Here is a 13038-nt window from a genome sequence, read left to right as displayed (position 1 = left end):
TGAGGCAGCTAGCAGACGGTCGGTTTAGCCAGTCTGTCTGCTTCCTGACCTGGGCCCCAGTTAGTCAAGTGCAAACTCTAAGACTATGTGTCATATTTCTAAACAGAAGAGCGGCACTACCCCAGGAGGGATGAAGACCATCTCTTTTCAACACGTCAGGTCTGCTCCAAAAACTTGTACAATTGTTTATGAAACCTATGTTATTCTGCGGGCACCACTTAGACATCCAGCCATTGAGTGACGACAGTCTGCTATGCATCTCGTCGCCACGGTAAGCAGGGAGGGGACCAGAGCATATTATAGTGTCTGACATCGTACTTGCAAGTTCACACACCTCTTTAATGTTATTTTTAGTGATCTCCGACTGGCGAAGTCGAACATCATTAGCGCCGGCGTGAATAACAATCTTACTGAATTTACGTTTAGCATTAGCCAGCACTTTTAAATTTGCCAAGATGTCAGGCGCTCTGGCTCCCGGTAAACATTGGTCTATGGTGGCTGGTGTCTCTATTTTCACGTTCCCTACAATAGAATCACCAATAACTAGAGCACTTTGATCAGGTTTCTCAGTGGGTGCGTCACTGAGTGGGGAGAACCTGTTTAATGTTTTGATCGGAACGGAAGAGCGGTGTTTTGACCCGCAGCTACCATCAGGCTCTGATGATTCTGACTTACCACTGTTGTTTGATGAACTCGGAGAGAGAGAAAAAAGAAACGGAGCGAGAGAAAAAAAAAGAAAACATCAATAGACGCGAATGGAAACACGAATGACAAGCTAACCGGCTAACCCGCTGAACTCGCGGTTTTAGAATAAAAGTGAATGATCAAATTAATAAGATTAGTTTGATATATAATATCAGAAATAATTAGGTAATTAAGTTATATTTTATCACTTTAAACAACAGAGAGTGAAACAACAGGTATTTCCCCAAATTAAACACAATCACCCCTCCTCCCCTCCCCAGTTAAACACTTCCCAAGGTCTTCTCAAAAGAGCCTCACTATGGAACTATGCCGGTCCACCCGTGATATTTCACGGTGAGGAACAGCTTATCTGATGGCTGGACGGGTCCCGCAACAGTCAGAAATGTCAACCCAACATCACGAAAAAAGAAAATCTTTTTAGCATATAGCTTATCAGTAATAAACCAGAAGTTTGCTTACGTTCATGAAACTGACCCCAAAGAGAAATGTCTTCCCTTAAGACTTGCAAAACCTCTGAGAGTCCGGAGGGTTGTCAAACAAGTGGCGCTTTCCCTTGTATGTCATGTAGCTGGATGCAAGATGCCATAACGCAATTCGGGGATGTTGAGATCGCAAAGATCCTTCTTCACTGCGTCAAATCATTTCCCTTTCTTGTGCAGTTCAGCTGACATGTCAGAAAACTCATGAACATAACATAAGCTTTCTTTTGTCCAGCATCACTGTGCCTTTTGCTCGAGCTGCTTTCAGAGTACGGACTTTGTCAGCGTAGTTTAAGAATTTCATTATCATGGCTCTCGGTGGAGAGTCAGAATGATGTTTGGAGAATCTGCCGATTCGGTGAGCTCTCTCAATTACAAGAGGACCAGGAAAGTTTTCCGGGCCGAGGATCTCAGGGAGTAATTTCTTTAAAAATGCACACATATTCTTTCCCTCGATTTTTTTGTAGATTGGACCGACGACTGCGATTTTCCAGATCATCGACTTTTAATGAGCGAGATTCTATGGCAGTTTTCAATTTTGCGTTCTGCGTTTGCAACTCTAAGACGTTATCTTCTTGAGTGCCCATTCGATCCTCGGCTTCTGTTACCCGTGTTGTGAGAGCTTTAAGATCGCTCTGCACTCCATTGATCGCCTGGAGCAATCCATCAAATCGCACAGCAAAGTCCGATTTCAGTGAATGGATAGCCTCAAGGATTGCAGACTCTTGGCTAACACCTGACGCTGCCTCATTGCTATTGGCTTCATTGGATTTAACATCTGCCTCGGCCTCTTCATGGTCGATTTGACTTGTTTCTGTGTCGTTTTCATTGGTTTTGGTGTCAACTTGGAACGTTAAGATGCATCTGAATTTAAAATGGAATCAGTCTGTCAACATTTGTTGAATTAAAGAAGAACATTTAAGTCAGTATTTGTTGCGGAGCTCCGATTCGCAACCACTCAGCACCACGCCATAACCGGAAATCCAACGCGGATAACATTAAATAAATATTTTTTCAACAGATTAGATATTGATTATTTATCACTCAAACTCTTTCTCTACCTGTCCATCGGTCTCGCATATCTGCCATGTTTGTAGTTTTTTGTAGTTTGTAGTTCTAATCGAATCCTCATCCACCGCGCAATGTGATGTGGGCAATATTAACCATTTGAGTGTGCACAGATCTGCACTTCGAATTTCTACCAGAAGCAGTAAACCATCCGGGTACCTTTGGAATACTCATTTCAACATACTACGATTTGGGACATATTAATTCTAATTTTGAATACTATAATATAGGATGGATAGTATGCGAATTGGGATGCAGCAAGAGATTGTTTTACTATAGGGAGATGAGAGGGTCTGTGAGAAAGCGTAACGGTCAACTTGGATCACGTGTGCCTTGATAACCAATCACATTACAGCCTTGACGTCATTGAATTTCATTGAGTTGGAAGGTCTTGCTTTAAGACAGAAATATAGAGAAACTTATCTAAGAGATCAGGGCCCTTATTCACAAAACATATTATCTTACCACTAAGAGTTCTCCTAAATAGCAGTAAAAGTTTTTAGCTAAAATTTTTCTCTTAAAACCTCACAAAGCTGCTGAGACAAACTTTTACTAAGGAATAGAGGGAAGTCTTAAGCTAAGAGTAAAGGCCCGTTCACACCAAGCACGATAACTATAAAGATAACGATAAAGATATAGTTCTAAAAATCGTTCTTAATATTAAAAAATAGCATAGTTCACACCACAACTATAACGATACAGAGGAACGATATTGTTGTGATCACTTTCAAAACGTTTTTTTTTCCAGCTGATGAACAATAAAACACTAACAGCCAATCAGAATCCATCCTGCTGTAACGAGCTCAAGAGTTTAAAGTGGCAGACGTATGTGCGCTTAGAATAAACAGACGATATCTTTCGCTGGTGTGGACGCTAATATCGTTATCTTTATAGTTATCTTTATAGTTATCTTTATTGGTGTGAAGGGTGACCTTGTTGCTATAGATGATGTCAGCATGCTTACTAACTATGCACACAGTGATTGGCTGATAGGGGAGGGGTCTCTGTCAGAGATTTATTCATAGAAATATTGTAGAGCACGATGTTGCCATATATAAAGGTTTAAAAATAAAAATGTTGCCACATTCAAATAAAGATTTTAAAATGCAGGCTAAGTGTTACTAATTAAACAAGTATATGTTCAGCTAATTGTCAGCCTCTTACATCTGACAACAGATTTTATGGTCCCACTTTATATTAAGTGGCCCTAATACCTGTGTACTTACATAGTAACTAGATGTGTACATAGTATGTAACCACAGTGTAAGTACACATTGGTACATAGTATATACAGCTGTTATGTTTGTGTAACTACACATATGTAACAATCCACTGAATGGTATGCGTAAATACAAATGTGTAACAGGACATTGGTAACAACACTTTTTGGTAATGAAAGTACAAATGTGTAACAGGTCTAACAGCACGTTCACCAACTTGAGATCCAACTCCTCCCACTTTACATATCCCTAAACCTACCCATCTCCACCCCCTGGATCAAATTGTTCCAATTACTCTTATACATATTGTTGTTACAAAATGTAGTTATATATGTCCTGTTACACATTTGTACTTACACAAACCATTTGGAGGGTTGTTACATGTGTGTAGTTACAGAAATATTACAGCTCTAGATACTATGTACCATCGTGTACTTACACTGTGGTTACATACTACGTACACATCTAGTTACTATGTAAGTACACAGGTATTAGGGACACTTAATATAAAGTGGGACCGATTTGGTCAATGAAATTCATATGAATTTGATGTTGTGTACACTAGTGATCTAGAGTACTGTAACATAAACCCATAAACAATAAATATAATAGAATTAGAACAAAGCTTTAAATATATATATATATATAAAACAAATTCTAAACATAGAGGCTTCACTGCAAAGCCCATTTACAACAAAAATATAATTGAACTGTCCACATAAAAATACTAAAAATGATAAATGATGACAACAGTTTGCTAGCCATGTTAACAGTGAATAGCTACATGCTAATATCGATTAGCTAAGTTCTGAAACATGCTTAAAACACCATAGTAACCATCTATAACTAGCAGCTGCCTAGCAACACATCTGTTTATGTAATAATAAATTAGATATGCTCAATCCAGTGACATTATATATTTGCCACGAAAGGGAGTTTTCAACAACAACGGACCTATATGTTAGAGAGCAATTATCCAGCCCAATATATATTTATAACCACTGTTTCTCCCTGTGTGTAGCGTGCTGGTGTAGGTGTTCCCCTTATTGTGTGTGAGTCCAGTGCTCCTGCACTACTGGATCTGCTAAGGGAGAGAGGGGAAAGGATTCTGGGATTGGAGGCTGATATGACACGATGGGAACAGAAGTACTTAGAAGAGAGTGCAATGAGGTCATTGCACGCACATGCACGTTTACACAGGTATCTGTATAAATACATAGTGAAGTCAATTTTTATTTGCACTTTTATTTGCACTCATCTCATATTCTTTTCAGCATGTTTCATCTGTTTACCTATAAAGTATATTATTTTTTTCCCTTTTTTTGTTTTTAATTGAAGTTTTTATTGCTTTTTTTGGAAGGCTGATGGGTAACAGAAGTACAACATTACAATAATTATACATGGATACAAATTTCTACAGGCACATTTTAACCACGAAATACAATACTGTGCAAGACAGAACACAAAATAGTTGTCTATTCATTTTGAGATCTTACTGTAATATATGTCCAGAACTCTTCCCAGGAAGATAACCCTTCGTCTCTAACACCATTTATTCAATTAAGCATGGATTCATAAGATGCCATTTCTACCATTGCATTGGCCCACTCTTTCGATTCTGGGGCTTTCACTGTCTTCCAGTGTCTCAAAATAATCCTACTTGCATTGTAATACATACCATAATAACAGAAAATATATGTTTTGAAACATTAGGCATTTGAGATTTGTCACCTAGTAAACACAATTTAGGGGTTAAAGATATTTCGGAGCCATACCAGCAAATTATGACATCCATAATCTGTTTCCAGTATGGCTTAACAAGACTACATTCCCACATACAATGTAAAAAGTTACCCATTTCCGACTGGCATTCCCAGCATAAATTGTCTTTCATCAGTTTCATTCTGTAAAGTCTTACCAGAGTATGATAATATCTGTGTAGAATATTATATTGAGTGAACTTCCCCCTTGCTTCTTTTATATAGTTACCACACCCCGCCACGATGCTGGACCATTTTTCTGAATCAATTTCTTCGCCAATATCTCTCTGTCCTTAAATTTACCAAGTCACTGCTTCTGAAAGAGTTTACTGTTTTATATAATTGAGAGGATTTACGAGATTCTTGTGTTTTTTTTAAAGTAACTTAAAATAGGGTTGTTATCCACATGGCCAATTCATCCAATCAATTTGATATTCTTTCCAGATTCCAATATATTCCAATATTATTTAGCTATCTTTGCCAAAGCAAATGACAAATTTTATAATCTACAATCAGGAAAACCCATCCCTCCGTTCTCTTTAGGGGAAATTAACTTGTTTAGATGAATTCTTGCACTTTTCCCATCCCACAAGAAATGTTTCATTAAATTGTCAAATTGTTTAAAAAATGAAATTGGTATTTTAATTGGAAGCATCATTAATACATAGTTGAGTTGGGGGGCTATCACCATTTTAATAATACAGATTTTGCCCCAAAGAGTAAGTTTAATTTTCTCCCACTTCTCTTTGTTTTAAACTTGTAAATTGAATGCTATTATTTCCTCCTTGTTGCGGGACAGTTTTATTCCTAATTATTTAATTCCCTTAGAGACCCATTTGAATTTAAACTGTTCTACCATAATTGGTAAACATGAATTGGAAAGGGGGGTAGCTTCAGATTTATTCCAGTTGACTGTGTATCCTGACAGTTTTGAGAAGAATTGCATAACATCCATTAGATGTGGTAAAGAGGTAAGAGGTAAGAGGATCAGTTATGACTGCTAAAATATCGTCTGCATGTAGCAAGATTTTATGTTCTTTATCTCCTGCTTTCACTCCCCTAATCCCATTGTGTGCTCGAATGATAATTGCTAGTATTTCCAAAAAAATAATAAACAAGAGTGGGCTTGATGAACACCCCTGACGTGTCCCTCTTGAAAGATAAAAAAAACGGGGATACAACTCCATTAGTGATCACTGCGGCCTTTGGTTCTTTGTTTGAACCCAAGAAATAAAATTTTGCCCAAAGCCAAAATGTGACAGGGTTGTAAACAAAAATTGCCACTCCACTTTGTCAAAGGCTTTCTTACAAGAGAAATAATAGAAGCCCGCCGCTTCCTAAACATTTCTTGATACACCTCGTTGAGTATTGGGGCTATCTACAAATTCCTTATAGTACACAGCAGGCAGGCCGTCGGCACCTGGTGATTTTCCTTTTTTCATTGATGAAATTACTTCTTTGATCTCACTCACTGATATGGGTGATTCCACCTCATCCACCTGATCAGGCTGCAATCTAGGAATATCGACATTTGACAGAAAATCTCTAATCTCATTTTGGACAAATTTACTGTGTGTAGTAGAAGTATACAATTTTTCATAATATTGCTGAAATGTTTTATTTATGTCTTTGGCCCCCCAAAATCTCCCTGTTTAATTACTGGTATTGTGTTGGAGGTGTTTTTCTCTCTCAGTTGTCTAACTAATAATTTCCCTGTTTTCTCTCCTGCTTCATACAAGTTTGTTTTCAGTCTATACAGTGCATATTGCACCTTTTTATTATAAATCTCATGCAATTGATATTTTAACTTACAGAGCTCTTGATACTGATTGTCAGAAAAAATATTGATTAGTTGTAATTCCCTATTTTTAATTTGCTTTTCCAACTCTTTAATCCAATTTAAGTTTTCTTTTTTTTTTCTTGCAGCCTGAGCTATGAGCTTTCCTCTTAGCCTTAGAGGCTTTCTTAGACTGTTGAAATGTCTTCTGTACTCCCTAAATTTGTTTCAGAAAAGAGTTTTAAATCCTCCTCTAGAGCATTCCGGAAGACAGGGTCTGAGAATAGTGCAGTATTCATTCTCCATCTTCCTCGTTTATCTTTATCACTGGTTAAATTCAGAAGTAATCTACTGGCGCGTGGTCAATAATAGATATGGTCTTTATGACACAATTAGCTACATCGATCCTTGAATACATTTTAAGTTTGTGAGAGAAAAAGGTGTAATACCTATTCCTAGGTTTGGACTGCCTCCATGTATCTGTAAGGCCCAGATCACAACCCAACATACTGTATGTATTGCTTCCCTTCCCTTTGATAATAAATGAGTTTGACGTGAATTTATCAAGGAATGGATCCATTATTACTTCATTAAGTCACTGAATTAGTCCACACACTGAAAATATATTTTCCAATGAGACCAAAAAAGGCCAACAATTTCCCTTTACAAAAAACATGCAAGATCCATCTCTTCATTTAATCCAGTTGGGGTTAATGATTTCAATTCAAAAATCCAAAAAGCCTCTCTCTGTAACAATTTTCTATCACGGTTACCACCTCTTCTATGCAAGAGAACCCTCTCAATGCTGAACTCAAAATGACGAAAAACCGGAGAAGTGTGATCTTGTCTCCTGATAGCACACGTTTCATTACTGAACATTATTGAACACATGATTGCTATCAGGAGACAAGATCACACTTCTCCGGTTTTTCGTCATTTTGAGTCTGCAAAGATTTTAAATTCCTGGGCATTGAGAGGGTTCTTTTGCATAAGAGAGGTGGTAACCGTGATACAAAATTGTTACAAATTGTTTTTTGGATTTTTGAGTTGAAATCATTAACCCCGACTGGATTAAATGAAGAGATGGATCTTGCATGTTTTTTGTAAAGGGAAATTGTTGGCATGACAATTATCCCTCATTGATTAAGATCAGCTGTCAACAATTTGCAATTGTGCCTATATAAGTGTGTTGTTGCTTTTTTGCCTCATGAGCACTGAAGAAAGCATGGGCTGATCTCCGGTTTTTCGTCATTTTGAGTCTGCAAAACATTCTTTTTCTGATTTCAAATTCCTGGGCATTGAGAGGGTTCTCTGAAACGTCTGCTCTTTGGTCTGTTTTTAATACACTTTGCACTTTGTAACTTTTTTCACTACTTGCATATGGAAAATAAAAACTACATTTTTGAGAGACCTTTTTTGGTCTGATTGGAAAAATTTTCAGTGTTTCAGCGACTTGTTGGACTAAAACTTTCTCCCTTTTGTTTTACGCACCTGGAAACTTATTGTTCTTTTTGAGCGCACAAAATTCCTGTTTGATCCATTACTTCATTAAAATCTCCAGCTAGCATTATTTGACCTTCAGAATTTCCCAACATGTGATAAAGCTTGTGAAAGAAAGATGGGTCACTCTTGTTGGGTGCCATTCGTGTTGGGCACCATTCCCTCTACCATGGCCTCAAGACACAAAATCCGTCCTTCTGAATCTTTCTTTTGTTTTAACAGAACAAAATTTATATTTTTATGGATTAGAATTATCACTCCATTACATTTACTGGAGTATGAACTGTGAAAAACATGCCCATCCCACCTTAAAATTTTCTGCTTGTTTGCCCTTCATATGAGATTCCTGAATAGATACAATGTTTGCTTCAAATGTCTCAATACTTTTTTTCTTTTAACTGTACTTTCAGTTAATGTTCCATGAGATAAATTTAACTCGTCTCCCTAGCATTGTTAATTGTCTGTTCTCATAAGCCCGTTCCCTCCATTAACAGCTTATGTACTAATAACTTTAAACACTTAAACCCCTGCATATGAACACTTAACGTTACCCAAAACCTTCCTAGTTTTGATCTTTGTAACCTTAACATTTCAGTCCCTCTGAACTTTGAAACATATTAACAAGAACAAGTGCAAAAAATAAAAAAAATAAAAAATAAGTCAGACTACTCCCCATCCCTCTTTTCTAGGCATCCAAGTTTTTGCACCATGAAGGAAGGGGAAAGAAGGGAAAAGAAACAAACAAACAAAAATAAATAAAAATAAACACAAAAAACCTTAGGTCCGTAGGTTTATCGCAGCTCCTGTGCACGCTATCTTCTAGGCCGTTTCTGTCTAAGCCGCTCGGGAGTTATCATTCAGTTTCTACATACCTACAACTGAAAATAAATGTTTATAATTCGCTTAACTCACCTTAATTTATTCCAAGTGCTTCTTAGTGACAATGTTCCTTAATGAATCTTTCAGCTGCCTCCGCATTTGTAATTCGTTCTTCCACTTGAAACGTAGTGTTGCTGGAAAGGTAAGCGAATATCTTACGTCGACTTCCCGTAGTCTCTGTTTCGCCGGGGTGAATGTCTTCTTCAGAACAGCAAGTTCTTTCGACATATCTGGAAACAAAGAGAAGTGACAATCCTCCCAGACAATTCTCCGCTTCCCTTTCGCCATGTCAATTACCTTATCTCTCGCGGACTGTGTTAAGAAGTGGATCAAGACCGGTCTCGGGGGCTGATCAGGTTTCGGCATGGGAGTCAGTTGCCGATGCACTCTCTCAATCTCGAACTCTCCGCCTGTGTCTAAATCGAGACCTTCATTCAGGATTTTCTGAATGGACGTTAACAGAGTCCCGTTAGTACCAAAAGTCTCTTTAAGACCCACCAGCCTCATGTTATTTCGTGTGCTCTGGTTTTCAAGAGTTTGTACTCGGTTCCTCAACGCCTCCACTTGTTTATTTCTGGCACTACTGTCATTTACCATTTGCCCCGAAGAATCTTCCAGATGTGCGATACACTCCTCTGCTTCCTAAATTCACTATTGAATAACCGTCACTTTTGCTTTCAATTCTGCCTTGGTTTGTTTAATAGTTGAAACATCCGTCGCAACGGTCGATAGCTTAGAGTTAATTTTAGAAATTTCCACAAACAGTTTCTCAAGAATTTAATTCGAACCTTTAGGGCTGTGGGGTGTGTCCGGTGTCTCTTCCTCTGTTTTGTGTGCTGGAACTTTCCAGGGAGGATGGGCGGCTTGGAGCTTTAAAATATTTTGATGTAACCATATTGTTCTGTGTGCATTCTTGGAATTCTGAATACCCCAGTTTCTTAACGAACTGCAGTGAGTGTACAATCGTTTAAATTTGTAGGATTTCCAGTAATTAAAGTAAATTAACTCCTGAGCGGCAAGGAGATTTCTAACTTGCGGCCATCTTGGTCGCTGCCCCCACATGACTTCCCTATAAAGTATATTCTTGACTTATAATGCAACCCTGAAAACAGATGCATAAAACGATGTTCAACATAATCCCGACAACTTGTATGCACATATGTATGTGCTAATTAATTTTGTCCCATCTCCAAAATGCCAAGGCATATTTCAGCAGTCATTGCATACAAGCATTGCATTTCAAACTCCAGCTGTCACGGAAAGTCACTTTAGCTCGATGCTTGAGAAACGATATTGCCTTGGTAATAGTCTTCCAACTCCAGCTAAGACCTGCTCGGAGAGGTCAATTCCTTCATCTTTTCATTTGTATGTGTATACTGTCAGTCAGTCAGTTAAATTATTATGTGACTTACAGGGATCATCACGCCCATCTCCAACCAAAAGCTTTCATAGTGTGTCAAGCCGTCTCAATGCAAATAGAGTTTGAATGGATACTGACTGATAACTGTCAATTTGTCAAAAAGTCAACAATATTCGTAATAACACAATTCTAGGTTAGACAGCTAGATTTGGAAGCAAGCCAGTGAAATTAGTTTTTTTTTCTTTTGGAGTATGATCGTGTGTGAGTTTTTTTTGCATATACTGTAAATATCCCTGTCCCAGAGATTACATTTTAAATGTTTAGTTTTGACCATTCCCAGATAGCAAGCAGCCATTAAAACAAATCTAAGTCAAACATTAAATTAACATTGCAAGGTTATGTTGGTTTAGCATCGCTCTTGCATGTTCAATTAATGTTAAAACAATGTCAAAATTTTAACCAAAAATCAATGGTAATGTCATTGAATCAACATAACAAAAAAAAAACAATGTTGTTGAGTCAGTGTTACAATGTGATATTGGTTCAGAATCATATTTGCACTTTCATTTTAATGCTGAAAATGTTGAAATTAAAAAAAAAAATTCAATAGGTATGTCACTGAATCAACGTTACACTAATGCTGATTCTACGTCTGTTTTGTTGAAACAAAATGTAACATACAATTGAAATGTAAATTTTAACTTACCTCAGTCAATGTTACAATCTACAGTAATCTTGCAACAACACTGTTATTGAACTGAATTGTATTAAAGGGGTGGTTTCACTTTTTTAATGTTAGTTAGTGTCTAATGTTGCTGTTTGAGCATAAACAAAATCTGCAAAGTTACGAAGGTGAAAGTTCAATGCAAACGGAGATATCTTTTAAATATATGTCTTTTAAAATTCTGGCAGTTTAATGCCTACAAAAATGGCTGGTAGGGACTATAACGAGTTACTTCCCGGGTTCGTGACATCACAAACACAGATAAACCCCGCCCTCAGGAAAAGGCAGCAAAGGGGGCGAGGCCATGCTGCGCTGCTTTAGAGAAGAGGAAGAGAAAACTAGAGGTGCACATAAAAATCTATTCATGAATCGCGATATCATAGTCAAAATGGCGTCGATGATGGCTGCCTCCGTGGCATGCTCCGCAGTTGTTTTTATGTTTTTGTTAGTTTGTCCTGTCTTTAGTTATATCCCTGCAATCAGTTTCACCAGAGATTAATTGCTGGACATTCGGCAGTACACATCACCCAATATTTCACCGGTTTTCGACTATTCTGATGTTTTGCTGGACATTGTAGTCGGCACTTCAGGACGCGCAGACGGGGGAAGAGAGCCGGCGCACTCGTGAAGCTCAGGCAGCGCGGATTCAGAACACCGTTGCCTAGCATCCATCTGGCGAACCTCCGCTCTCTACCCAACAAAACGGACAAACTCCTTCTGGTCTCCCGGATAAACAAGGATTTCTCACACTCTGCTGCTCTGTGTTTCACGAAAACCTGGCTGAATGATGCCATTCCGGATAGCGCGTTGTGTCTGCCGGGTTTTCAGCTGTTTAGAGCGAATCGCGACGCAGAATCAACGGGGGAAATCGCGAGGCGGCGGGACATGCTTTTACATCAACGAAAGGTGGTGTACAGATGTAACAGTGTTAAAGAAGATGTGCTGTCCCGATCTAGAAGCACTTTTCATTAACTGTAAGCCTTTCTACTCGCCATGGGAGTTTTGCTCTTTTTTCGATATGATAATTTGAAAAGTATAGATGTTTGGTACAACAGAGAAGAACTGCAGAATATAATGTCATACAGATATTTTTAATATTATAAAAAATCAGTAGGCAAATTTCTAATGAAGAGACCAATTTATATGACAGATTTTAATGTAGGCTTTTATTTATATGTAAACATTGTGAGATAGTTATAATGGTAATTAAACAAAGTTTTGCTCACTCAGTGTATTTTTGTAGGGCTATTAAGAGATTTTTTTTTTTTTACCAATTATCCAAATAATGTTTAATCTTAGAAAGGTATTATTATCAGGACACATGAGCATAACGGTTAGCAGATCAATGAATGAGAGGGCAGCGTTAGCAGAGTTGCCCATTTACCACACCTTGTTACAGCACAGTAGGGCTATTGCAGACAGAAACAATACTGTACTACATCCATGTTTCCTGTCAGCTTGATTTTTGAGTGGACTTTGCTGTTCCGATGAGCCTGAATGGTATATGAATGGAGCAGTCACATGGGCCGCGAGCGACTGAGCGGAGCACACACGCGCATAGAGCGG

At 38.1% G+C, this 13038-nt stretch overlaps 1 protein-coding gene across 2 annotated transcripts in view; it reads left to right on the top strand.

Annotated features, from left to right (window-relative positions):
- LOC107598785 (angiomotin-like protein 1) overlaps window positions 1–13038 on the top strand; it is a 70093-nt gene that overhangs the window by 34250 nt on the left and 22805 nt on the right. For both annotated transcript variants that reach the window (XM_016290217.1, XM_016290216.1), the window contains exon 8: window positions 4494–4672. In XM_016290217.1, coding sequence (XP_016145703.1) covers window positions 4494–4672 — 179 coding nt within the window. The remainder of the gene's footprint in view (window positions 1–4493; window positions 4673–13038) is intronic.

This window comes from Sinocyclocheilus grahami, unplaced genomic scaffold, assembly GCF_001515645.1.
Source record: "Sinocyclocheilus grahami isolate Dianchi unplaced genomic scaffold, SAMN03320097.WGS_v1.1 scaffold256.1, whole genome shotgun sequence".
NCBI lineage: Eukaryota > Metazoa > Chordata > Actinopteri > Cypriniformes > Cyprinidae > Sinocyclocheilus > Sinocyclocheilus grahami.
This window is presented reverse-complemented; position numbering and strand designations above follow the sequence as displayed.